At 45.0% G+C, this 27,799-nt stretch overlaps 1 protein-coding gene across 6 annotated transcripts; it reads right to left on the reverse strand.

Annotated features, from left to right (window-relative positions):
* Positions 1-225: 225 nt before the first annotated feature.
* MANSC1 (MANSC domain containing 1) lies at positions 226-27,638 on the reverse strand. Of its 6 annotated transcripts, none has more exons than XM_040061596.2 (5): positions 27,547-27,638; positions 26,721-26,819; positions 22,074-22,183; positions 5,899-6,039; positions 226-4,174 (listed from the first exon to the last, which is right to left on the reverse strand). In XM_040061596.2, exons 3-5 carry the CDS (start codon positions 22,117-22,119, stop codon positions 3,189-3,191), a joined length of 1,173 nt encoding a protein of 390 aa, XP_039917530.1. In that variant the 5' UTR covers positions 22,120-22,183; positions 26,721-26,819; positions 27,547-27,638; the 3' UTR covers positions 226-3,188. The 6 variants fall into 6 exon arrangements, with proteins under 6 accessions (XP_039917530.1, XP_039917532.1, XP_039917531.1 ...); XM_040061598.2 differs by having other exon boundaries at positions 26,721-26,839; positions 27,547-27,623; XM_040061597.2 differs by lacking the exon at positions 27,547-27,638 and adding an exon at positions 27,321-27,450.
* Between the last annotated feature and the right edge of the window lie 161 nt (positions 27,639-27,799).

Raw genomic sequence — 27,799 nt, forward strand, 5'->3', positions numbered from 1 at the left:
AACATAAAGTTGACAAGTAACCCGTTATTCTAATACAGAAGAGTGATCCCAAACCCAGGTTCTCTTAGTTAATTACTAACCTTTAATTTCAGCAAAGCCTCCCTATCTACTTGAGTTAATTTCAGCAAAGCTTATCTCTAACTAAAATCTTAACCCCTCTAAAATCCTTAATTCTCTGAAGTTTATGTCTCACAGTGAGAAGGAAGAGGGCAGGCAGGAGGAGGACAGGCAGGTGGGTAAGCAGGAAGCCCAGGAGCAGGAGGAGGGCAGCGGGCATCCTGAACCCTGCTCTGCTGACTTCAGCATCCTTTCACAACGTTTGAGTAACACAAACAAACTTTGGAAGTTGTTACATGGAAGATCTTCTCTTATGCTCGAGTAAAGAAAGCAAGGTATTAGGCAGGCGTACTGAAACGCTTTCTAAAAATTCGTTTTCTCGGTCCATTTGTCACGTTGGATTAAGAACTAAAAGGGAATTAATTGATAGCTGACCAGTTTGGAGCTTTCTTGGAGGGACCTTTACAAGCTGTGTTTGAACACTAGAGGGCAACAACAGTTTGTGAAATAGAATGGACGAGTTATGAGGATTTGTGGGGATTTAAAAAGGTTTTAATTAGTTCGGTTTTTAACTTCCCAAACTGCAGCTATTTCATTGTGAAAAAGTTTTAAAGGAAAGTTTTTTGGTTTTGGAAGGATCTGGGTGGATATATCTGGGTGTGTTATATACACACATGTAGTGTTTTCACGTTCACTAAATTCCGGTCTTAGTACTCACTCTTTTTCTGTGGGAGAGAGACTAGGAGAAAAACAAAGCAGGCTCAACCTTAAAAATGAACAAATAGTTATATTAACATACACTAAAAGACTGGAAAAAGAAAGTTGGGAAAAAAAACTAAAACAAAACAGAATGAAACTCTAAAACCACTCTTCCCTCCCCTTACAAACTGTTAACTTTCCTACAAAACAACATAAAGAGATAAAACTTGTAATTTTCAGTCAGTTTTACTATCTGATAACAGTCTTTCATCAATTTTTTAGGGGAAGAGTCTCTCTTAGAGTCATGGATCCCACGGATAACCTAGAACAGTTCTCTTGTAGGTTTTTTAACTGTCACACAAACAGCTGCCTGGAGAAACCTGCCTTTGTGACCCCTCCCATTAGCAGGTTCCCAAGCTGCTTATGGGTCATGGGTCTTAGATTTTTGTATATTGGGGTGTCACCTTTTAAAGATGAATAACTCTAAAGCAAAGAATTTTTTATCTCAAGGTACAGAGATATCTTCTCACTTCTTCACTGGCGCAGAGGGCTTCTTATTTCTATCTCTGTTTAAGCATCTTATAGGATTAATATCACTTAGTCTATCACAAACACCTTTGCTCAATTCCACACACAAATCTAAACAATCATCTCTCCAAATGCATATTTTTCCCATGATTTAAAGGAATAACTAAATATAGAGTTCATTTCAATGGGCTCAAATTAGAATGGAACAACTAACTCTTTAACCCTCTGTCCTAATAGTTTTTTCACTCTCGCTCTACTGACTTCATGCTGTTTCTTCTTTATGTTCACCCTGTCCTTTCTTACTGTCTCAGAGAAGGGCCAAGCTCTGGAAGCTTCATGTTGCCAGGAAAGGGTTAAATCTGCTCAGAGTCTTTGTCTCTCTGTAGCTCTGGTGTTAGATGTTCAAGGCAATTCTGGTGAGGGAGGAAGAACTCACACAGAAACATCAGAGATTGGAGCACTCAGGCAGTCCGGAATCACAAAAAAAACCAGGCAGGATCATAAATGCCTTCTCAGCCCACCCCTCGGTGTAAATGGGGGTGGCCTCAGCCCAGATGGTGCCCATAGCTCTTACCAGGGGCCCAGCAGAGATCTCTCCCTGCTCCAGGCAAGTTTAGAGAAAGTAGTTGTCGTAAAGCAGCAATTTCTCCTTCCCCCCACCCTGGGAGCCGATGGAATCCGGCCAGGCCTCAGGCCAGCTCCCCCCAAAAATGGGGAGCAGCAGGCTCAGCTCGATGTTACCTGTCTCTCTCTGGCCAAAGGAAAGAAGGAAAATGCCCACCTGCAGGGGTTTTATATGGTACTTCCCAAAGTCGTAGCCAACAGTTTTCAGTGGTCCGAACAGATGCCAGTATTCCAACAAACCCTCTGATAGGTCCCTGTCCTTTCTAAAGCAATTCCCAGGTCCTGACCCGGAGAATCATTCTACATTCCTCTATAACTAAAAAAACCCGAACTGTACTAACCCATGCTTCCTTCTCTGCCGTGACGTTTGCTGTTGATCATGCCACCTGACACCAACGCTGAAATCTCGCCTTTCGTTCCAAAACCAGGCTTAGACTGAGTGTACACAAAATTTGAGTCACGTGAACTGGAAGCTGTGTGGCAGTAGATGCTCCCACTTCCTCTCCCTGTTGAAGGGTCAGGAGAACATAAAATCATAGAGTTGTTTTGGTTGGGAAAAAACTCAAATATCAAGACCACTGTTACTAAGCAGCTGTGCTTATTACCAGCCACATGAAGGGGACACTAGAAGTGAAGAGGGTGTGCTCTGAGGGCGCTCACATTTGCAGTGTGTAGTTTTAAGGATACCTGGGATGTATGCAGAAGAAGAACTTTAAAGATATGTATATAACCATAAACTATATTTAGATAAGGAAAATTAAATTATGCCACATGTAATACATTTTTTTCCTGTTTGTACCTAAAACCATTTGGATGCAAAGCTCTGTTACTTAAGTATTCCTTTAAAGTTACAAATAGGGTAAATAGGATTGCTAGGCAATCGTGTAACACTGGCATTTGGTGCAAATAGCCTGAAAACACCCACGTGCTGCACAGGTACTGAATTTATTAGGTGTACTTCAATTTCGCTAATCTCGTCACAGTACAGATTAAGCTCATGAAATGCTTTTTCTCCTTAAATATAAGACCTTCTTAGCTTAACTTGGATTTAAATGTTTACTCTCAGGATTTAGTAATAAATCAAAAATGACAGACTTTATAGTTCAGCGCAGACCGAGCATTCCTTCTCACCAACAAACCCATCTCCTGTCTCCTGCTTTCCCATTAGAGCCCCAAAAGGGAATCCATCCTCTTCCGAGACTTCTGTATCTACTGTTCCATTTCTGAGTTCTCCTCTCAAAAGTGAGAGATGCTCCTCAAAATTTTATTCCCTCTCCCAGTCAGACATCAGCATACATCCCATTGATCAAGTAATCCAGCCTGGTGTAATGCCTCTTCTGAAGAGATTCGTGTATTTTCTTCACTGTCAGCACAATAACTAGCAACAAGAATATCACCCCAAAAAACAAAGCTGCTACAAGGCTGCTTTTTTCCCCCAGCTGAAAGACACTTTTCCCTCTCAGAACACTTCCTGACAGGGAGCTTTCTGAGTCAGATGGGTCATAACCCTGAAGGTCGTTTTGGGAAGATGCGGGGGAATCGCTGGGCTGAACGAAACCTGGAAAAGAGGAGGTCACATGGCTGGCATCACTGGAGAAGACAACTGTTGGCTCAGGAGCCATGGCTGGAGTCCTTAGCCCTGACGGGGCGGCAGCAGATCCGGAATTTGTGGTCACCTGCTTGGTTGTAGAAGTAGAAGCAGAATTCGCGGGCTTGGACAGAAGAACAGGAGTAACAGCGATGCCGGTGGCAGGGACACCAGGTGTAGCTGCAGCAGGCAGAGAGGCAGCTGCCCTGGGGAGGGTTGTGTTTGGTTTAGCAGCCCCAGGACGCAGAGGGGCTGTAAGAGGCTCCAGCTGGGCAGGACTTGTCAGCAGAGGAGCAAGAGGAGCACTGCTGGTGTCAGGAGCGCCTGCCTGAACAGCGGTGGGGAATGGAGCAGCGGGGTTTCCAGCTGGAACAGCAGAAGGCATGTTTGGGGGCAGAGTAACTACCTCCTGCCTTGAGATGGGCTCTAAGCTCTCAGACTGTTTTGCTCTTTGAGACTCAGGAAAAACCGTATGAAGTTCCATGTTGTCCAAATGTTGGCCTATGTGGTTCAGGAGTTGGGACGCCTGATGAAAGATGGATCGCTGCACGCTGGCAGTGTGATTCTCAGGGATATCCTGGCTGTGAGAAAGAAAGGTTCCAGCATCTGAAGGCAAGGAATACTCATTTGAAGAGAAGTTCTCAGTTTTGATGGATTCATCCTCTGAGCCACGGATGTCTGGAAACAGAAATACTGGTATTTAATTATTAAATCTATTTTTGACTAACGTAGGCATACTCTATTTGTATTTCTTAGAAACATTTATGTGAGGGGGCTCTGAGAGATAATGACTAATGAAACTTCCTTTCTTTAAAACATGCACAGTGACATTTAAATTCTATGTCATAAAAGCTGTCAGCCTCAAGCCTAGTCACGTAACAGAGTTCTGTGCAGAAATACCGTACAAATAATAATCCTAAAAGCTACCTGATTTTACAGTATTTCTCCCATAGTATTTACCTGATTTACAAGTATTACAGAAAGTATTTGGCTAAGCATGAGCTCTTGGAAAGATGGGCTAATTTTCAATTCATATTATATATATAAAAAAATTTATATTTATAAAAATATAGAAATACATATAATATATTCACAATAACCATTCTGTTGCACAGAACATTCAAAAGGGAACAGGCTCTCAAGTAGTTCTCTCACTCATCTCTTTTTAATATTGAAACAAAAAAGATTTGTTAACTGCACTGGAATTGAAATGGATAACCAAAGAAATATCTTTTCCCCCTTTTAGCTTGGTTTCCCATATAACCACATACAGCTTCTCATATTGAAAGAACAAAGTTTGAAACATTTGTTGCTACCGACATTGCTCAGGTGCTACCTTTGAAAACTTACGGGGAACATTAAACAAGCTAGCACAATCTTTCCACAATTAAATGTTCACAGAAGATCAAGTCTCCAAAACGAAAAAGAAGCGTTAAATGCAATCGAGTTGTTCACTCAGTGTGCAGAACAAAAGCACAAGCATGACTGCATTTCTTGTTTCTTTGTTTGAAACCCCAATGTTCTTGTAGAGGAGAAAGAGCTGGAGGGAAGTGTAATTATAGTAATAATTTTACAGAAATGCAGTTTCATTTGTTGCGCATTGCTTTTGTGCGATTCCTGTGTGATTGTGCTTGCACAAAAATACCTGGTAACATTACACGAGTAATTTTCTGTACACCATACAAGATCCTCTTGGAAAAGTTCTCTTTTTCAGCAAAACTTTGGTCTCTCAAGCAGCCACAGAGAAACCACCTTGGCAGGACAGTGTAATTATCAGTTTCTTATCTGCGCTGTTCAAACGGGTCTGGTGCAAATCAATGTCCATCAACAAGTGTTAAAAATACCACAGCACAGGCCAGAGAGCAAGAAATTCCTGAGTGTGCAGCCCACCTGCCATAAAGCTCTGAGTTTAGAAAGTTTGCTTCTGCACTTCAGGTTCCCTAACCGAAAGCAGAAGATAATGATTATTTATTATTACTGCCAATTATTCATCAGTGTAGCACGGGTCCTTTAAACACACTGCTGGCTACAAGGGCATGGTATTTCCATTGGTTTCGTGATACTTTTCAGCATTATGTACAGGAAATTTTCCTTCTTGACTACATCTAGATGGATGCAGCTTCTTTTTGTCTTAAGCAAGGACAAATTATGAGGATTTCTGAATCTAATGTGAAGGGATAATATAAGGGTTGGGACATTATTCTAGGTAGGAAGCTGGGCCCACAAAGGAGTTCATCACACAGGATGCCCATCCATGCTCCAGAACAAAAAAGAGCAATATTTTCAAATCATAATGCTTGCCTTAGAACACTTCACTAAAAAGACGACCCCCAAACAGTTCCTGGTCACTACTGAAAGTTCACAGGTGCAAAAGGCATCTGTTGGCTCTCACTGTTATTTACCTGTAGTTATCCTGTAGCTCACAAGTCCCATTGCAGGTTTCATTGGACAAGCCTCAGTGCTAGGACAGTAAAACAAGTAGCAGTTTGGATGTGAACTTGCCCTTGCAGCATAAAAAATAATCAAATTACACTTCTTATCTCCTGCAAAAGAAAGTAAATGCCTGTTTCAGCAACAAGAACTTTTATAGCAGTATGGTAATGAGATCTAGTTCGTTAATTTTTGCTCATGTGAGTAAGAGGAAAACTACTAACACATAACCTTCCTACAGGAAAAACAACCAAGGACTGCAGAAGAATGGCCCGGGGCCAAAATATGAAAGGTCACACCTTCCTTTTCCTGTACAAATAAAGTGGGGGAAATTATGAGTCTAATCTCTCATCCTCCCCTCACCCATACCACACTGGCACCACTTCATACAATAACTTCTCGCTTACAAATCCCAATAAATCTGAAAAGCTCCTCGATATACTCATGGGGAAGAAAATTATTTAGGCATTCTTCCTTATTACATCCCAGGAATCGCTTGGCTAGTTGCTGCTTCAGGGGTGTCACCTTCAGCACGGTCATTTCTACTGCTCTACCTCCTACTGCTCCAAGAACTTCACTCAAACCAGCCGTCTCAGAGGAAGGTGAGCATTCTTGTTCTTGGCTGGAATTAAATACAGCGCAAAATGCCAGCTACTTTTAGTGCACCTAGTAAACACAGCTTACGCCCCTTCGGGGTTCGGGATTTGGGAGGTTTTAACACCTGAAACTAACGCTGTTTCTGTGATGCAACTATTTCCCTGCACACCGCGGGGTCTTGCGTTAAGACCCAACATCGACTGGCAAAAGAAGGCAGCAGCCGCAAGCTGGAACCAAGCGCAGCCTGAACGCGAGGGTGAATCCCGTGCTGAATGCGGAGAACACCAGGAGCAGAGCACGCCGCGAGCCCGAACTCCAGCACTGCTCTCCCAGGCAGCGGCGGAGGAGGAGGCCGAGGTTACCTGCGAGCCGCTGCCCCGAGCAGCAGGCGCGGACACACGCACCCGCGCTGGGGACGCGCAGCGGCTCCGCGCCGCGGACGCCGCGGGGCAGGGACAACTTTATGTCCACGATGGAATTCTCCACCTTCTCCGAGGAACACTCCTGGCTCAGCGCCGGCCCGGCCGTCACGCAGGTGACCACCAGCAGGAGAAGCGGGCAGCGGCTGCCCCCGCGGGACATGGTGACCCGGAGCGGTGCCCGCGGGGCCGCTCCGGCACGGCCGGGGATCGCGGCCGGCGGCAGCGGGGAGAACCGCGCCGAGGGACCCCCGCTGCTCCCGGGGCGGGCACGCCTTCCTGCGGCACCTTCGGGCTATCCCCGCCCGCAGAGCGGGGTCCGGAAGGCAGCGGCGGAGCCCGGCCGGGCTCGGGAGCGCGGCTCCGGGGAACCGCGGCTATCCCGGCACGTCCGGGAGGAAGGACCGTGGGAGGCGGGCCCGGGACGCCTGCTGCCCTCCTCCTGCCTCCTGCCTGCCCTCCTCCTGCGCCTGGGCTTCCTGCTTACCCACCTACCTACCTACCTGCCTGCTGCCCTCCTCCTGCTCCTGGGCTTCCTGCTTACCCACCTACCTGTCCTCCTCCTCCTGCTCCTGGGCTTCCTGCTTACCCACCTACCTGTCCTCCTCCTCCTGCTCCTGGGCTTCCTGCTTACCCACCTGCCTGTCCTCCTCCTCCTGCCTGCCCTCTCCCTTCCTTCTCACTGTGAGACATAAACTTCAGAGAATTAAGGATTTTAGAGGGGTTGAGATTTTAGTTAAGAGATAAGCTTTGCTGAAATTAACTCAAGTAGATAGGGAGGCTTTGCTGAAATTAAAGGTTAGTAATTAACTAAGAGAACCTGGGTTTGGGATCACTCTTCTGTATTAGAATAACGGGTTACTTGTCAACTTTATGTTTGGTTAGCTGTGTTTATAATGAATACAGAAATTGATAAATGGCTTTTAGGAACATAAGACAATTGTAGGCTTCCTCTGCCCAGAAACCCATTGAACAGTCACGAAGACAGGAAACAGGAGTCCTACCAAGGGTTCATTTATCGCATTTGCATTGAAAAGGTAGAAAGGTCAGATCGAGGAAGACTTCTTTATTTCCTCATTTTGGGGACCCCTCCCCATGAAAAGGACCACCGACCCATTTCAAAGAAGAAACTACGCACGCTTAATGGCTTTTTAGCTAATTACCATAGAAGCGGGGAATGGGATGTATTCATAACCAGGGTTATGAATATGAATTTGTGTTTTGGGTATTCAATGCTTTTGTAAATAAAAGGACTCTGTGATCACATGTAAACTGCGGTGTGTATTTGGGAGCTATTCCGCACACTGCCCGGCAGTAATAAACACACACTCTCTAACTCTAAACTGTTAGAGAGTTTTTGTCCGTCACAGCTGGGTATCGATACTAGATCAGTACCCATATTTTCTTTAATAAGTCAACTGCCCGCCCTTCTCCTGTGCCCTTCCTGCCTTTTTTCCTGCCTGCCATCCTTCTCCCTTGCTTCCCCCCTTCCTGCCCTCCTCCTCCTGCCTGCCCAGTGGGGCTGCGAGGGTATTCCTGCTCCCCCAGCCCCTCGCCAGCCCCAAGGGCTCTTCCTGAGCATCAGACACAAAGGCAAAACCACCTAGCGAAAAGCTCTTGGTGGTCAGGCTGATACGGCTTTACTCACAGTCAGACTTTTCCTCCATCTGAGATCTGCTTTTGGAAGCTGCAATGAAAGCAATGAAAGCATGTCCTGGACTAAATGGACATGGACATAATTCCGTGTCTGTGTAAAAGACTGCCTGTTACCTGAGTAATCCTGTTCAAATCACAGCAAAGCATAAGATGTTTGTGGAATGGGAGCAGTACAGAAAAGCCTGTCTACTGGGACCCTGGCTGGTGTCCTGGCCATTCTCCCCTCAGCTGTCTCAGTGCAATTGCTTGCTTGAGTAATGTTTTTGCTTGGACATTTTTCATTTCCTCTTTTAATTTTTTTTTCCTTACTATTTTGGGGTAGTGTTTAGGACTAAAAGTAGACCAAAGGAGTACAAAGAATAAAAGGATCATAAGACAGATGCCTTCTTTTTCAGGAAAGAGACCTTTTATTTCATTCCCTGTAAATGAAATCCATTTTCTTTTTAGAGATGTGCATTACCTGAAGAGATCCCAAAGGGCAGGTTAGTCTATATATTGCTAGATGCCAAGGCATGGGTGGCTGTCTTGTTCTTCATGCCCAGTCAGTCCCCTTTGTCAATACTGCTGGGTGTTGGCTTTTATTGGGACATGAGTATTTGTAAGAGACTCAGCCATGTGGCCATCTTGGGGCAAATAATAATGTTTGTTTGTGATCCTCGCAGTCTTGGTGGAACGCTTTCTTCTGAAATTTTCTCCTGCGCTTGTTTAAGAAAATGTTCCTTTCTAGACCAGCTTCTGTCTTTTGGTAAACTCTTTTGGTAAACTGGTGACATTATTTTCACTGTTAAAAGAAAAAGTCCTAAGAGAATGTGAACATTAAGGTGTTGCCCACTAACTGCATCACACAGCAAATGAACGGGGGGAATGAACACTAAAAGCAAACACAGATATTACCCCTGCTATGAATTAGACAAAGTTGGAGCTGCCACCTGCCTTTGCCTTCGTAGAGGTGGTGGAAGAAGCCGAGCAGAAAGAAACTGAAAAATAAGGCCGGGGTGGTCAGAACTGGAGGGTGGGAAACTGGATTTTCACCTGAACTGTTGGGATGGTGACTGTGAGAATGTGCACAGAGGCTGCTGTGGTCAGACAGGCACAGACAGGGCTGATGTGATCTGTGACAGAAGCAGGGCAGAAGAGATACTGGGGATAACACAGTTACTGGGGATAACGACTGCCCCGCTCCAGCCCCCATGGCAAATTTCTGCTCTTCCTGACTCTTCCTGGCCGGGCAGGCACTCAGTCTCCCTAATTGGTCAGGCTGTTGAGGTGCAGAGAGGCCAAGGTCCATCAAAAGCTACACAGAAACCACATCTACAGGGCTAGGAGAGAGCCAGCCTTGCCCAGCAGCTGCTGTGCTCCCTTACCACTGCAGTGGGAAGAAAGAGGCTGAGAGAGGGAGAATGGTGGGACACCGTTAGCTCTTAGATGTGGTGCTAGGTCACTAAAGGTGTTTTCTGTAGAGCATCTCTGCCCTACATGGTGAAACGCCCAGGCACAGAGAAGATGAACCTCTCTTGTAACTGTTCTAATACGCAGTGCAGCACACAGCCTACAGCTAGCAGCAGGTTCTGTTGGATTGGGATTGCCCTCCCATAGCCTGGATCTCAGCAGCAGCGCTGAGGTGCAGTCCTCACGAGACAGGAGCATCATTCTTGTGTGAGATTAAATCTAGGTGGCAATCAGCAAAGGCAGCCAAGAGAAACGGCGCTGATTTTGGTGCAGAGCTTTGGATGATGTTGGGCTTTGTGTGTGAGCAGAGAACTGGCTTGTTCAGAAACCAGCATGGACCAGTGCTGTTCTTACCTACAGACAATTCTTCTGTCACAGACAACTGCATGATGTCTTCGCTGATCTGTCAAATATGAAAGCTGTCCAGGTGAGATCTGGAAAGATAAGCTGGGTTTCTGACCGACAGACACCTCACTTTACAATTATAAAAGCCACACCAAACTTCCAGAAAGCAGAAATCTTCTCCACATTTCCTGGGAAATGTGAGGACTTTCTCCCCTGAGCAGGGACACTGCTTTGCTGTTACTTTCCTGGAGGCTAAATAAAGGAATCTGTGAATGTTATTGACCTTTCAGTGGGAAGTTACATTTGACTCCTAATACTGTTTCTTTTGCTTCCTTTAACCTTGATATCGTGCACTGTTTTCTGTTATGCTGTAATCTACCCCTAGTTGTTTTTAGTTTTGTACTGTGCAGTAAGTAATTCTGATTAAAATCTTTTGTCTATCACTTGTCTAATAAGTAATTCATTTTTATAAATAGACCTGATCTGCCATCACCAGAACTTGCAGGCCACAGTGAGTCCTTACATTTAAACTGTTGCCAAAATCTGAGCTAGGGCAGAGCTTTTCCCAAGTTCCCACCCCTCCTATGGCACTCTTCTTATGAGAGAGATGCTCCAGACCCACATCATCCTTGTGGCCTCCACGAGACCCCCCTCCTCACCAAAAACTGGGCAATGAGCTTTCTTACCCAGTTCAGGTTAGGTTATAAAGCTGACATTAGTTAATTCAGCAGAGAGGTACGGGGGTATTGCCTCACCAAACACATCAATCAGTTACCAGAATTACTGACTGTGTACACATTTTGGTAAACAAAGGAATTAGTGTTCATTGGTTTCCAGTTACATAGTTCTCTTATTAATTAGCAGTCTATCTTCTGTTGGTTAACAATTTGCTCGCTTTTCACGTTAATTAGTCCACATGCTCCCTTTGTCTCCTCTTTGGGCTTGTCAAGGAGTTTCTTGGGTCAGTGGCCTGTGGATCAGTGGTTGGAGATCCCCCCCTAGCAGAATTACCTTTTCCCACTTGGAGCTGATTTCAGCACAAATTCCTGAGCATCCCAGGGAGGGGATCACCCTTGGGAGTGAAACTTTTACTTTTTCCAGCCAACCTGTTTAAAACACATCATCAACCCAAATGTTTCCTTGTCCCACCCCGACAATCAGCAAAACCAGGTCAGTTTTGAAACAAATTGAATTTTATTCTTTGCAAAGATTCGCAAGCCACGAGATTTGTCCGAAAAGCTGTCCCAAAAGGCAGAGAGAAGGAAGAGTTAAAGCAGAGACGGGGCTCCCCCTGGAGCAGCTGAGAGAGCAATTAAAGGTGACAAAGAGAGGAAAAAATGACCCGCACCACATCCAAGAAGAGCACTAAAAACCCACAAAGGTTCTTTAACACAACCACCTCTTCTTGGGTTGAAATGTAAGTGCATCTGTGTAAACAATAAGCTCCGTTCCATGAGAATTCCTAGGAGAAAAACGTAAACAAACCGAATCTTAGCGCATACACCCAAATCACCTTCGGAAGCAAAAAAAACCAAAAATGAACTGGTAAGAAAAGTCCCAGCCCCGAGGTGTTGCACACGAGACCTGTGAAAACTGCATCAAAAGAGTGATGTGAATAAAGCCTCGGCTTTTCCCGCATGAAGAAAGCGGAGTCTCGGCCGACTTCTTACAAGAGTCGAGGGCCGAGCCCGCGGCGAGAAAGGAGGCGAGAGACGGAACGCACAAAGCCGGGAAGAGCCCGCAGCGCCAGGGAATTCAAGCGGTGAATCCACAGAGCAGCGAAAGGCTGCGGCTCCGGCGGCCGCGGGACGGCACAAAATGCACAAAGAGACAAGCGGGAGACGAGCGGGGAGCGCCCGGGGACAGAAACAAGCGGAGAAACAAGCGGAGAAACAAGCGGAGCTCCCGAGAATGCGCCGCCCGGGGGTAGGGAGCACGAACGGTAAAATGCATCGCGGCCACGGAGACGGGGGCACACACGGGAAGAGCCGCGCCCAGGAAGATGAAGATGCCCGCCGCACGGTATGAATTTGTGCGCCGCGCCCCGGAGCGTATACGCACGAAAAGTCCCCAGGCGGGGCCGCGGGGTCACGCCCAGCCTTTCGGCTTGCAAACGCGGTAAAATCCGCGCCATCTCCGCGGGCCCGTTCCCGCTGCCCAGAGAGCGGCCCCGGAGCCGCCGCCGGCCCGAGCCGTGCGGGGAGCCGAGCACACAGCCCGCGGACGGAACCCGTGCGCTCTGCAAGTGCTTCCGGCGGAACCCCGGGACCCGGGCGGCGCCGGGAGTTTTCTCCTGCAGGAAGCGCGGAGCCCCGGCCCGTTGGCAGCTCCGCTCGGGAGGTGCGAGCTCTGAGGGCGGCGGGGAGCGGAGCGCGTTTCCCCCTCACGGCTCCGATGCCGCTCCCTGCGCGGGCTCTGCCGGGCCGGGCCCTGCATCGGCGGGAGCCACGAGCGCTTTGTGCCTTTTTCACCTTCTCTCTGTTTGTTTTCGGCGTTCTCGCCCCCTTTAGAGGGCCTTTAGAGGCGTTGCTGTGTTGCTTTTCCCCCTCCGCTTCTCTCCCGCGGGTGTTCGGGGGCAGGCGCGGCTCCCACCGCCCGCGCAGTGCGGATGAAGGATCTCATCCCCGCGGCTGGGAGCACAACGCGGCGGCGTTTGTTTCTCCCTTTCCCCCGCAGCAGCTGCAGGATGGCAGCGCCCGGAGCTCTCTTTCTCTTTCCCCTCGCTCTCCTTCGCTCTCCTTTTCCCCTGCGGGCGGCACAGCCCTCCCCCGCTACAGCGCGGAGTGGGTTCTGACTACCTCTGTTTAATGAAACTTTACGCATTGTGTCTGAATGCCCTGAAAACGTCTTGATATAGGGGGCTTTTTTTAAGCGAAATTTGTTTTCTGGCTGAATTCTACTTTTAGAGATGAGAAGCCCTCTGTGCCAGTGAAGAAGTGAGAAGATATCTCTGTACCTTGAGATAAAAAAATCCTTTGCTGTAGAGTTATTCATCTTTAAAAGGTGACACCCCAATATACAAAAGTTCTAAACCCCATGACCCATAAGCAGCTTAGGAACCTGCTAATGGGAGGGGTCACAAAGGCAGGTTTCTCCGGGCAGCTGTTTGTGTGACAGTTAAAAAACCTACAAGAGAAGTGTTCTAGGTTATCCGTGGGATCCATGACTCTAAGAGAGACTCTTCCCCTAAAAAATTGATGAAAGACTGTTATCAGATAGTAAAACTGACTGAAAATTACAAGTTTTATCTCTTTATGTTGTTTTGTAGGAAAGTTAACAGTTTGTAAAGGGAGGGAAGAGTGGTTTTAGAGTTTCATTCTGTTTTGTTTTAGTTTTTTTCCCAACTTTCCATTCTTTTAGTGTATGTTAATATAACTATTTGTTCATTTTTAAGGTTGAGCCTGCTTTTTCTCCTAGTCTCTCTCCCACAGAAAAAAGTAAGTACTAAGACCAGAATTTAGTGAACATGAGGCCACTACAGTGCCTCGTGAATGCAAGGAAGCAATTCTGTTACAAAATATGAAATTTGACTCACATCCAAGAGATTCTTAGATCTGTCAAGCTTAGTGTGGAGGGAGGCAGGCGTGATCCAAAACATGGCCTCAAGGCAAGTTTTCTGAAAGCTCTAAATAACTAAATGCAGAAAATTCTCTGAAAATTCCATTATTCAGAGATCAAAGAGAAGTCAGTGTTGCTTGTGTCAAGAACTTGAATTCTTACTATATGGAGGCTGCAAATTGCTTTGTATGAATAAGACCAGCTGGTCTGCTACACTGTTTAAATCTGACAATGGTTATAAGACAACCAGTCTGGATAATCTTTTAAAAGTGAACAAAATTACAGAAGGAATATACCTAAAATTTATCAGCTTGTTTGCTGACTATGTTTTGTTTAAGCTCTTTTTATTTTCTGTTCTTGAGGGGTTTTTTTGTTGTTTGTTTTTGTTGCTGTTGTTTATTTGTTTGTTTGGGGGGGGTTTGGTTTTTTAATAGCTATTTTCAGAGGTTTCTGGTCAAGAAACATAGCAAGGAAGAACATTTTTGGGAAATGAGTTTACGCAATGATAAGTCCTAGGCCCAGCTGTAAAAATGCAGATGCAGATCTGAGGTTGACCATCATTTTCTCTCATAAGAAACTTCATGAGAAGCTTTCTATGTTGTTGGTGCCATCACAGCACCTTAATGCAGGAGAAGTGCTGAGAAAACCCCTGACTGCTCACTGTGTGTTTCTGCTGCAATAAATAATTCGTTGGAGGGAAAGGTGGTTGGTGTTAATTGATAAGGTACAGTAGAGTAGCAAAATATTCAAGAGAAATCAGCAGAGCACAGGTCATGTATTCAGCTGGAGAGGGGCATTTCACGAGGTATGTAGTGATAGGACAAAGGGGAATAGCTTTAAACTAAAAGAGAGTAGGTTTAGATAGAAATTGAGTAGAAATTGAGAAGAAATTGTTCCCTGTGAGGGTGGTGAGGCCCTGGCACAGGGTGCCCAGAGAAGCTGTGGCTGCCCCATCCCTGGCAGTGTCCCCGGTTGGATGGGCTCTGAGCAAGCTGGCATAGTGGAAGTGTTGCTGCCCATGGCCGAGGGTTGGGATGAGCTGATCCTTACCCTTCCATCCCAAACCCCTGTGGGATTATTCAGTGTGCCCGTGTCACTGGGAGCTGCCCTCCAGCCCCATCAGCAGGGCATGGCCAGCACGGTGAATGGCAGAGGTGAAGCTTTGGGGAGCCCAAGCACCATGGCTGGTCCTGTGAGGATGCGGACTTCAGTGGCCTTTCACGACATTCGAGTAACACAAACAAACTTTGGAAGTTGTTACATGGAAGATCTTCTCTTATGCTTGAGTAAAGAAAGCAAGGTATTAGGCAGGCGTACTGAAACACTTTCTAAAAATTCATTTTCTCGGTCCATTTGTCACGTTGGATTAAGAACTAAAGGGGAATTAATTGATAGCTGACCAGTTTGGAGCTTTCTTGGAGGGACCTTTACAAGCTGTGTTTGAACACTAGAGGGCAACAACAGTTTATGAAATAGAATGGACGAGTTATGAGGATTTGTGGTGATTTTAAAAGGTTTTAATTAATTTGGTTTTTTAACTTCCCAAACTGCAGCTATTTCATTGTGAAAATGTTTTAAAGCAAAGTTTTTTGGTTTTGGAAAGATCTGGGTGGAGGATTATATACACACATTTTTAAAACTTTTTACTGTATCATAGAATGTAGAAGACAACAAACCTAAGCATATTCTCTATTTTAATAACATTGAATCAAGTTGCATTATTAGTCATGTACTGGCATTTGCAGTTAACAGAGAAGGAGAGAGATTTCCCATCATCATTCTTGTGACTATGATGCCTTATTACACTCATTTTTGGAGCTTATTTATCTGCCTGGATAATGCTCTTGTATTATGAATCAAAAAGGAGGGAGACAAAGTAACTAATAAACCCATCCAATTTGTTATGCTTTCCAACGCTGAAACTTCTGTGCACTTCCATTTTTCCACTGACAATCTCCTGTGGTGCTGTGCACCACACATGGAACTGGGTCATAAATCACCACGCTGTGATGACAAGCCTCACATTGGGTTGGCTCTTTCTGAAGGTAACCAGTTTTCTGGTATGGCAGGAGGCCAAGAGCTGATTGACTTTTGTCACCTGGAGAGCGTCATAAATTCTGTAGCTGCTTGTTCTCATGTTGTTGCTTTATAGTGCTGAGCAAACATAAGGTGTGTAAATATAGACTGTCGTGAACAAAGCTGTCTTGTGGTATTGAAACAGTAAAGCAAATAGCCCAAATTTTAGAACCACTGCAAACAATCATAAATAAATCATAGATCTATTTGAGATGGATGAGAAGGGTGCAAAGTCCCTACCACAAAGGGCTGCAAACTCAGCACGGTGTGTTCTCTGCAAGTAGTGCTTCAGTTCATGTTAACTCCTGTAGGAGTAGGAAATGCTTATACTCAGGATTATTTCAAGTAAATTACTAACCAGCTAACAAAACTCAACAAATAAACAAAGAAATAAAACCACAAAAAAAAAAATTACATGAGAAGGCAGTTTCAAAACAGAATCTTGTTTTCCTGCCTCCTGTAAAACCATCTTAGTGGATTTGAATCCGATGACATGCCTTGATCCTACCATCCCACACTCGGTGCTGATAAAAACGTGGAGTTTAAAGTGCCGGTGCTGCAGTCAGCAGTTCCCACGCAGTATCCCACCATACACAGAGCTGTATTTTGTAGACTTTTTTTTTCTGTCATCCTCCTGAAAGGGGCCTAGACAGCTGTGCTCTCCCTGGGCATTACTCTCATCCTCTGACACAGGTAATATCATTGATAGTCGTGGGATAGCTGCAGCCCCTCATCCTTGAAGTCCTGCACATCCCTTGAGGAGTGTACATGCTGTTCCCAGATGCTTTCCCAGTGTTTTGATAGGTATGTCCTCTGTAAGGCTAAGATACATTGAACATTCTTCTTCCTCTTCAGAAAGCCTACACTCAATCTTGCAGTCTAAATTTGCCTTTTTTCCTTTAGGTCTCTACACTTCTTGAGGATGTCAAAGCACAAAGCATAAAACTGCTGCTCTTTGTCACCTTTGTGCTTGGTATTAAAAACAATGTGTAAAAGTATTTTTAAGTTTCAGTACAACTACACAGGATCACTGTTTCCTGTATATTGGCTCACTTAATTAAAGAAAAAAAAAAAGTCTGAGGGTCACGCATTAACTTCTCTTCTGTTTTTCTCTTACTCCTCTCCTTCCATCCTATAAAATGTCATTTTCTTAAGTGGCAAGAGTTTAAATATGCCATGTTCAAGCTGTTCTGATGCCTTTTCTTTTGGGTTCAGTTTGTTTTAATAGAAAATTCACAAAGAAAATCGAAAATTCCATCATACCAATAACAGCCAGGAGTAGTAATCAGATAATTTGTGCACTCTGTGTTTTCTCAAAGAAATTTAACAAGCTGTTAACATCCAGAACAACTGGCTAAACCATAAGGAATGTCTTGACACCTTTGCTGATTTGAACAGTCACTCTGAAGACCGCAAAGGTGTTTCATCACAATGCTGTGATGGTAAAGATGGTTATATGAGGTAAAATAATTCCTTATAAGATGCTTTGGTACCAGCTACCTCAGAGTAGCAGCTGAATTCTGGCTGAAAGTTACCAGGAACATCACCAGGGTTTCTCTGTGCTTCCACTGGCACTGAAGAAAGGATGTGATGAGTGGAGCTTAGACTTTGACACTGTGATTTTAGCAACAATTCTCTTCAGCACTTAGATGGAAAATTTGCACAAAATTTAAACATATGTTCTTGTGCTGTGAAGGTGGTGGAAACCCCCTCACTATGACACAGGTCTTCTATAGGCTTGCCTGCTGATTAATTAGCTTCTGAGCAAATTTTTCTGTTTGCTTTTATGAAAGAGCTTCTTTTCTCTACCCCCAAACCCAAGTTCCACCAACATTACTGAAATACTTGTGTGTAAGTATTTGGATCCTACAAGCAAGCGGTTTTTTGATCCTCCGAGTAAGGAGCCAGATTAGTTTGGGTCCTCTGAGTAGACTGTGAATGAGATGATCTCTTTACTACAGAGGTCATGTGTTACGTGTCTTTGTCAGTGCAGTTCCCATTGCTGTCGGTGGGAGGTCGTCAGCACATATTTATGAGTCAAGTCCTCCCACTCAGAGGCTCATTAATTGTTCAAAACAATTGCCTTAGAGGGTGACAGAACATCTCAGCCCAGAGGTAACATTTCTGAAAGGATCTGCAGAACAATTTCCTGGCAGCTTCTGGTTATTTAACTATGACAATATTGTCCTTCTTTGGTTCCAGGGCATGAAATAAGGAGTTCAAATGTTTCTCCACCATGTGATAACTCAGGCAGTACTTCAGGAAAGACTCCAGATTTGGCACACTCTGTATGCTGCCTCTACGGAGTGATCTGCTTTAGAAAGGGCAAAAAATAATTTGCTTGTGAGATGGTTTTAAACCCATGAGAACAGCTCACTCCACTGCTAAACAAGGTACACGTGTGACTTTCCTACACTGACAAAGCATAAAGCAAGGGTAGACCCCATTGAAGTGAACATTGTAAAGGATGGTAGAGTTTGGAAAGTGAAAACCTGAATGCTGAAGTGTATCCACATGCTACATCTAGCAGAGCAACTTTTCCAGAAATGTGCTGGACACTCCATCTTAGGGGTGAGTTGAAGGGTAGTTAGGTGCTGGGATGTTTTTGCAGCATCCAAAAATGGGTGTCCCTGGTGATGGTAATGAAAATGTTTTCAGGAGCATTGACAATAGCAAAAACAGCAATCAAAGAAGTGTCTGTGTGCTGCAAGCAGGTACAGTACAGGTCCCTTCCTCTTGGCTGGAGCATCCTGACTTTCTAAAGCTCCTGAATTTCTAAACCATCAGGCATTTGGAACATAGAAGAAAGTTATCCTGGGCAGCAAACAGAGTAAAAGTGGGAAGATACAGCAAGTCACCATACAAAAGAGATGCATGGAATTTATGAGAGACTAGCTTTCCAATATAACATGAATGAATTTATTTTTGCTTCTGTTCATGTGCTAATGAGACATTAACCAGAGTTTATCAATGCATGGCAAAATTCAGTTTCAGAAAAAAACATAGTAATAAAAAGTTACATGTTTAAAACTTCCAAATCTAGCTTTTCAATGCCACCAGTGCCTGCTCTTAGGGCAGTGGGGGCCGTGCTGGCTGTGGGGGCTGTGATGACTATGGGGGCTGTGAATGGTGTTAGGGCTATAGGACTGTGAATGCTATGGGGCTGTAAGGGCTGTGGGGGCTATGAGGGCTGTGGAGTTTGTGAGTGGTGTGGTATTTGTGAGAGCTGTGGTTCTGCTGGTTTTTAATCAGCTCCTTTTCCTTCCTTCTTACTTTTTGTTGTTGTTTTTAATGGCTTGGGTGGGGGGGGTTGGGTTTTATTTTTCCTCTACTTGGCATTCTTTCATCTCTTCTATAGCCTCTCTTCTCTTACTTTTTCTTTGCTTTTCATTTTCCTGCAGGGAGCCTGCAGATCTTTCTGCCCAACAGTGGGCTTACAGGGCTAAAAGTCAGCATCAGTTGTAATCAGCTCTTGGTTTAACCAAAGCTGACGTGTTTTACCCTCTTTTCTTGGAGAGGCTTTTTAGTTCTCCCATGTAGTGCCAAGGAGTGTGCTCTAGTCTCTGGGGTGCACGGGGTGAAAGCAAGAAGTGCCAGAAATGTCAGTCAGAACTTCAACAAGGCCCAGTGTCTGCAAACATTTTTGTCTCCTGTCTTTAAGTGGTTTGGGTCTGTTCTTCCCATTGTTTTGGGTTTTTTACTATGGTGACCGGAGCACCATTTCCTATATTGAATGTTTCACTGCTACAGTGTACCTTAGGTCACACGTATCCTAGCTGTTTCCTCCTGTTAAAGTGCCAGGATTCTTAAACCACAAATGAAGACAGGACTCTAAATCATAGTTCCTTTCAACACTGAGAGCTTTGGTTATCTTGAAAGGAAAAAAAGTGTTTTGGGAAAATAGCACTTTAAATGTATTATTCAAAAGAAAAGATTTCTTAATATGCTGAGATTAAACAGGGATTTTGCTCGGTGTAAGCCCTTTTCAAATTGTTGTAAAGGTATTAGATTTTTCACAATTGCAATAAGGAAAAAATTAGTAGAAGTTGCATTAACTGCAAAGCTCTGACACTGAAAAAAGCACTGGAAAGAGCTTTATGAGTCAGGGCTATTTAGACACAATTCTCTGTCTTTTTATGAAAAGATCCGTGTGACCAAATACTGTCTTTGTGGGTTTGACTGGGGAGAGAGTAGAAAGAGGAAGGATGAGGAATGGATTGGGTAGCCTCACTCTAATCACTGTTTCTTCTTGAGAGGGGAAAATATAATCTAATTATTCAAAATGAAATATTATAATCTTTCAATAACATCTTCATAGCAGCCACTACTTTTTTAATAAATATATTTGGGGACTGGGTCTCACTTTCTCTGAGTTTTCCTTTGTCGCTTATCTACATGTAGTTGCCAGCTGTATTGGAATAGTCTTTATTGAAATCTACACTGCAAGGAAATTATTCAAAGAACTAATGGAAAGGCAGTGAATGACACTTCAGCCCTACATAATTGCCTCTTCCATCCCCTCATCATGTGAAGAATGAGTTACAGGCCATAAGCCACAGAAACCTTTATATATGCAGCCAGTGCAAGCTTAAGGACCTACATGCATCCCTGCTGTAACAGGTAATGCCTTGTGATTAGTTGATTTAAAGTTTTTTTTTTTTTTTAAAAAAGGTAAGAATTTTGTTCCTTGAAGTTTACTCATGTAATATTGATCTCTAGGGCATTCACAATAACTTTTATGATACTGAAATAAACTGGATATAATCTTTCATGCTGTTTTTTCAGACCTCAAAACATTTCCTGCTGTGAAATATAAAATTTGTCAAACCTAGTATGAGTAATAGCTCTGAATTGTCAAGAGGCATCCCTCTTCCTCTGAGAAACCCTGGCTAATGAAAATGTTACCAAGAATGTGCCTTTATCTCTGTTTTTAATAATTAATTTATTCATCAATAAAGAGGGTAACGAAAACTTGGGGTTTCCTTGAAATAAGAAATTGTTCCAACATCTTGCATTTGTGTGGCCTTACCTTACAGATCACGCAGAAGGGGAGCACTTCATAAAACATCACAGACATTAAACCTAGATATTAACCATTAGAGGGCAATCTTTCCTTCTCTGAGGAACTTAACCTGCTTTTCTAGCCTATTTTGAGAACTTGACTACTCAAGCTCATAAAAACAACACCCCTGAAGAGACACCAGGCTGATGCTCCACACCCATATTCTCGAGGTGCTCAATGTCTTTGCTGAACTGCAGACTAATTTGTACATGAACATAAAAACAAAGATATCAACACCAACACAGATATAATATGAACATGGCTATAAATATGAAATACAAATAGGAAGTATAAATATGACTCCTCTTCACAAAGTCTGAATGAAGAAGGATGGGTCTCTCTGCTTGCCATAGACTGCACTCTGTGGTAGAGTATTTAAGCCCAGAAAATAGCAGCTGCAGGTGGCAAATGAGCTCTTCTCTACACACACACACACGGTGTGTCTCAACATGAGACACACAGATAAAGATTGAAAATCCTGATAGGAAAGATTGCTAATTATTGTGACACAGTGACTTACCTTTCTTGGCCATAGGCATAAATTCTAGTCACTAATCCCCGTGACTAAGAGAGTGCAAGAAAATGTACAAGGCTTTACCAGTAACTAATTTTTAAACTTCAAAGGCTGCAGTGCAAAGCAGAATTGTTAAATATTATGCATATTGCAAAACGCTGAAGGGGTTTGAAAGCGGGTTGAAAAGGAAATATTCTTAAATTGTTGTTGCTTAAAAGGCACGCACGTTATGGTTAATAGAGCCCAGATGCTGACTGGTTTTGAAAAGCTGAGCAAGCTAAAACAAAATAGTGTATTGGTGTCTGTCAGCCTGAAATGTGAGCTCTTTTAAAAGGATGTTTTCACTGTATCAACATAGCATTAAAGCACTTTACAAATTTTAGAACGGCAACTTTCTCAAATGACATTTTTATAATATGGCTTTGAAATGTAGCCACGGCTAAATATTCGTAAGGAAAGTCTTGGACTTACCCTGTGGTCTGGTGGGCAGTGCCAAATTAAAATCAGAATCCTGCATGGTTCACACTCAAAAACATGACCGCTGAAGAAGAGTATCCTCAGGCAGTGCTGTTTTCAACTCCCTGGGAGATAGGAGAGGAGAAAAGAGGTAGTAGATAGACAGCCTGACCTCGAATGCACCAGCAGCAGGAGTCCAAACGCTCCTCCAAAGTCATAAAGAAAATGCCCAAGCCTTCTAGGTCATCTTATTTCATATTTCCCTGTGGGGATATTGCTGGATTTCTGTTAGACTAGCTTGCCTGTATGGGCTGCTGAACTCAAGCCCCTTCTCCTCTGTGAAGTTTTTGTTGTAAGGATTTTTTTTCTTTTTTTTTTTTTTTTAGCCACAAAGAAATGCAGTTCTCATCCAGGCAGCCTCTTCTGGTACAGAAGATGGGAGAGAAAGGATGGGCATGGTGGGGAGGGGAGAGTTGGGGGGAATAATAAAATAGTATTGAAATGCAAGGAGAAAAAGCAACTCCATATGTGATAGAAAAGGGGATTTGATGAGCTATTTCATGGGAAAATTGCCCCAGAATTAGTGGAAATACTAATTTTTGCTGTGATTTGACTGTGGTGATAGTAATGGCAAAAACAAGTCATATTTGATGCCTGGAGAAAATCGCTGGACTAGAGAGATGACTCTCTGTTCAAGGAAATCTGCTTGTAAGGCACCTATATCCTGGGAAAAAGGTGCAGTTCATATGGTACGGGAGGAAAAGTGAGGGGAAAAATACGGATGCTAGTGATTGAACTTCAAGAAGGAAAACATAATCAGTGAGGGTGGTGATTCTGCTCTCATGAGACCCCACCTGGAGTCCTGCATCCTGCTCTGGGGCCCCCACACAGGAGGGCTGGGGACCTGCTGGATCCAGAGGCGAGCACAGGGCTGGAGCAGCTCTGCCACAAAGACAGGCTGAGAGATTTGGGGTGGTTCAGCCTGGAGAAGAGTGCCTGAAGGGGGCTGACAGATGGAGAGGGGCTCTTCACAAGGGCATTGGTGATAGGACAAGGGAGAATGGCTTCCAACTAAAAGAGGGCAAATATTAGGAAAAAATGCTTTATATTCTATGATCTGGTCCTCTATTCTTTGAAGGAGGAATGGTGCACTCTTGGAATAGGATAAACTGTGTCAGGCATTTCTATTACAATTTTTAGAACTGGCCTTGTTTTGAGGAAGAGTTGGATGAAATATTTTGCTTTATAAACTGCATGACCTAAGCAACGTGGCAGGATGATGACGATGATGTCACAAGTCAGGGTGTCCCATTTTATTCTGTGAAATCGTTTTAACAGGTATCATTGGATGGCAACATTACATCCCATTTCCCAAGCTCTTGTGCTGCAGACTTTTCTGCTGGGGGCATGAGGACTTGAGCTTGAGTTTCAGTATGAAACCCTGGCCCTTTTGAAATCAGTGAGAACTTTGCCATTGCCTTCAGAGGGACCAGCATTTCAGCACACTACGCCCATTAATTCTTGTTGAAACGTTCAGTGAGAAAGCTAATTATGATACTGGCTTCTGTGATGTGGGCAGCCACAAACTCATTTGCTGGGCATCCTTTTGCTTTTTAGGGACTTTGGTTCTGGTTCTAACAGCTTTTGCTCATTAGGGACTTTGGTTCTGGTTCTACAGAAGATCCCATTGACTCCACTCGAAGTCGGGGCACAGTTCAAAAGCAGAGTGACTTTGGCAGTTGCTGCTGGTTTCATCAGCTCCAGCTGCTGTCCCTTGCTGTCCTGGGGGCTGACACAACTGCCTGTGAAGCTGGGCCACCAACTAAACCAGGGAACTTACTCAAGTTTTAAAATAATCCCATGAAAGCTCTTGTGTCATTGAGCCACCATCCAAGCTCAGAGGTAAGGGTAAAGCTGTCCAGGTTTCTCAGCCTCAGCCGGATTTGAGCCAGCAAACAAAGGTTTGTCTTTCTAAAGGAATGAAAATAACTATGACCAACAAGGGGAGCTTCTTACGAAAATAAAAGGGACATTCCCTCTCCACTTACTTTGACTTTAAACTCAAATAAAGGAACATAATCATCTCAGAGAAATCATGTGTGTTGGAGGCTTTTTTGTGTGTGCTAATCTCGCCTCCTATTTTACTTTGTAAAAGCTTCTGCTATAGAGTTAATTCTACATGTATGAATTGCAAGTAAAGCTGACAAACATTTTGGAGATAGGCTTGGTCTTGAATCCTAAGCACTGATGGGGAAAAGGGTTCAAAAAAGGCCATTTTTTGCAGGGGGTAGTGATCAATGGCTCGGAGTCCTGATGTACCTCAGGAGCCCATATTGGTTCTTTAAATATCTTCATTAACAACGGATGAAGGGATCGAGTGCACCCTCAGCAGGTTTGCAGATGACACCAAGCTGAGGGTGCAGTGACACAGCTGAAGGATGGGCCAATCCAGAGGGACCTGGACAAGCCCCAGAAGTGGCCCATGGAAAGTGGGGTCCCAGCACAACCTGTTGGAATGAGTCCAGAGACAGACAAGAAGATGGTTGAAGGGATGGAGCATCTCTGCTGTGAGGAAAAGCTGGCAGAACTGGGATTGTTCAGCCTGGAAGCGAGAAGGCTTCAGGGTGGCTGTCCTGCTTCCACTCAGGAGGGTTAATTTTTGTGGTAGCCAGGAGAGGTCATGGCAAGGATGTGGAGGTTGTTCTATACACCTTCTGTCAGTGCTGGGGGTGAGGGGAAGAATCTCTTCTGAGGAGAAGGGGTTCCTTCCAGCTGAGGAACCCAGTTGGATAGAGAAGTGGGGAGGCCCAGGTTCTGTCTGTTGTTGGGGTTCCCACAGTGAGCAATAATGTTTCTTTTTTGTACTCCCTGTCTTTGCTATAGTGCTGTTAATGCTGTTTTCTAATCTCATCGCTGTTTACAGTGAATTGTTCTTATCCCAGCCCATGATCTTTGCCTTTTTTGTGCCTCCAATTCTCCTCTCCATCCCACTGCGAAGGGGATGGGGGGGTCTGGGGGAGTGAGTGACATCACATGATTTGGAGAGTCTTGGTGGGAGCACTAAACTGGGGAGCACCATCCCTAAACCATGACAGCGAGGTGATTGGGGCCTTCCAGGGAGGAAGCCTACAGGGAGCCTACAAGGAAAAGGAGAGGGACTATTTACAAGAACATGTAGTGATAGGACAAGAGGGAATGGCTTCAAACTGAAACAGGGCAGGTCTAGGTCAAATATCAGGGAAAAACTCTTCCCTGTGAGAGTGGTGAGGTCCTGGCACAGGTTGCCCAGGGAAGCTGTGGCTGCCCCATCCCTGGAAGTGTCCAAGGCCAGGTTGGACTTGGACTTGAGAGCGACCTGGGATAGTGAAAGGTGTTCCTGCCCATAGCAGAGGGTTTGAACTAGATGTTCTTTAAGGCCCCTTCCAATCCAAACCATTCTGTGATTCTATGATTTTATGATACTTGGGCTGGAATAGACAGAGGAGGATTCTGGGCAGGCTGTGGAAAGGCTGAGGGGGGTGAAGCCAATAACCATTAAGTGGCTCAGAGGAAATCCAAGCAGGGAAGAGTTTGGATTATAGAAAAATGGCAAAATGCAGCAGTGTGAGAGCATATACGTGTTCAAAAAAGTTCAAAATAAAACCAGTCAGCTTGGACAGCAGGGAAGATGTCTTTAAGAGTCAGAGCAACCAGGCAGGGGATCAGGCTCCCAAGGGAGACAGTCAAGACACCAGAGTGTTTCCAGCAGAAACAGATAAGATGTGAGAGGGAATGGCATGTGGAGAAAGGTGTTTTTGTCATCCAGGGGTGCAGGCTTGAGGCTTTCCTCAGCTGTGCACTGTATGGTTAAGATGCAAGGAATTCATTACAGATCTGCCATACTTCTCAAGAGGTTAATGACAGTCTGTGCAACACTACAGGGACGGGAAAAGTATAAGGAAACACTGTGAGGGGAAAAAAAACCCCAAATCAACCAAAATCTCATTTTCCTTTTTGATTCCAATTAAACAGTGAAAATAAGTATAAAAGTGCGCTCCTTCTGCCCACTCCTGCAAAACCTACTGGTGACAAACAAGGGTTGGGTGCGGGTTCTCTCTTCTCCAGGGTACATTTTTATATGGCAAGTGTTCCCATCCATTGTCCACGTGGATCTTGCTCGAGCTTGCTGATCCTCCCAACTGACAGCACAGTAACAGAGGAGACTACTTCACCCACCAGACAGTCAAGGACAAAATTTTGTAACATAGACCTGGCCTCAGGCTGATATTGCTGTTGAGCTGAGTTGTTTACATTTTCAAAATCTATTTTTGCAGTGTTGAAGGTTGGAAATATTTTTCATTAAAACAAAACCAAACCAAACCTCTGCTTTCTTCTATTTTTAACATTTTTCTGCTGTAAAAGCTGAGAGTCTGATAATATCACACGACACCAGGAGCCCTTCAGAGTCAGCCTACAATGCCCAGGCCTTTAATCTGGCCCAGATGTTATCTCCTCCTGTAATAACAAGAAAAGCTATGAAAATATATGTTGAACAGATATGAAGGTAAAAGTTAAACGTTTCGGTGAGTTTCTAATAATCCTGAAAATAATACCGATCTTGGAATGTAAGTACCTCAAATGTTGCTCTTGAGTTGTTCTGCTTCGTATCATTATTCTACTCACCAGCTGTCACGTTCTGTGAGGGAGGGAGAACGTGATGTAGACGTCTAGACTTGATGAAAACGTTTAGATGCGCTGAAATCATGAAGTAGGTTTTCTCATCTAGAGGAAATACAAGAAAGCTGCATTTGACGTTGTTTATTAGGAACAAAGAAAGAAGGTAAGGAGGGAAGTTGTTGTTTCTTTTTTTTTTTTTTTTAAAATTGAGGGTGTATTACCAAATCTTAACTTTTTACGTTAGAAAGAAAATTGTATGTTTAATTGAATGCAAGAGGGGGAAAGACTCTGTTTAAACGCAGCAGACTGGCCGCTCATATTATTGATAACACTGCTCCAAGCAGCACAACCCCAGCCCACCACACTTAGTTTAGCAAGGGGGACAACAACGCAGAGCACCCGCAAAAAAAAAAAGAAAAAAAGCGCTGGGAATTAAATCACGCATCATTACATCAGCCGGGCAGCAATTCCTGCTGATAAGGGACGCCGGCTCGCTCTGCTCTGGGAAAAGGCCGGGATTTATTGCCCTTCACTCCGCACCCCGGGGGAACGGGCCGTGACTTCATTTTGCCTGCCGCCCGGGCCCGGGCAGGGCTCCGGCCTTACCGCCCGAGCCGGGAGCAGCAGCGGGATCGCCAGCGGAGCCTTTGTGCCGCCGCTCGGACGCCGCCACAGCTCTGTGGCAGAAAGTAGTCCCGTCCTCACGGGCCAGGGCTGAACCGCATCGCAGGCGGCGGAGGGGGCGAGGGGAGGCGAAGTAGTCCCGCTGGAATGCGGCCGCCCCCCTCCTCGGCCCGTGCCTGTGCTCGGGGGGTGCCGTAACCGCGCTCACCTCCCTCCCTCAGGGAGCCCTCCCCGGGCCGCGCTCCCCGCCGGGGCTCCGCCGGCCGCCGGGGCTGTGCGCGATCCCGCCCGCGAGAGGGGAGCTGCGCGCCCCCGCCCCTCCGCTCCGGCCCTCCCCGAAGGGAGCGGTGCCGAGGGGCGGGCGCTGCGCCGGGAGCCGGCCGGGCACGCCGCGGGAGGAGGAGGAGAAGAAGGAAGAGGAGGAGGAGAAGGAGGAGGACTGTATCCCTGCGCCTGTGCGC

Source organism: Hirundo rustica, chromosome 4, assembly GCF_015227805.2.
Source record: "Hirundo rustica isolate bHirRus1 chromosome 4, bHirRus1.pri.v3, whole genome shotgun sequence".
Taxonomy (NCBI): Eukaryota; Metazoa; Chordata; class Aves; order Passeriformes; family Hirundinidae; genus Hirundo; species Hirundo rustica.

Coding starts and splice junctions, on each gene's coding strand:
- MANSC1 (XM_040061594.2), bottom strand. CDS start 7,105: ATGTCCCGCGGGGGCAGCCGCTGCCCGCTTCTCCTGCTGGTGGTCACC. Junction 6,040..6,885: donor CTCGGGGCAGCGGCTCGCAG/GTAACCTCGGCC, acceptor TTTCTTTTGCAG/GAGATAAGAAGTGTAATTTG. Junction 4,175..5,898: donor GAGCTACAGGATAACTACAG/GTAAATAACAGT, acceptor TTCTGTTTCCAG/ACATCCGTGGCTCAGAGGAT.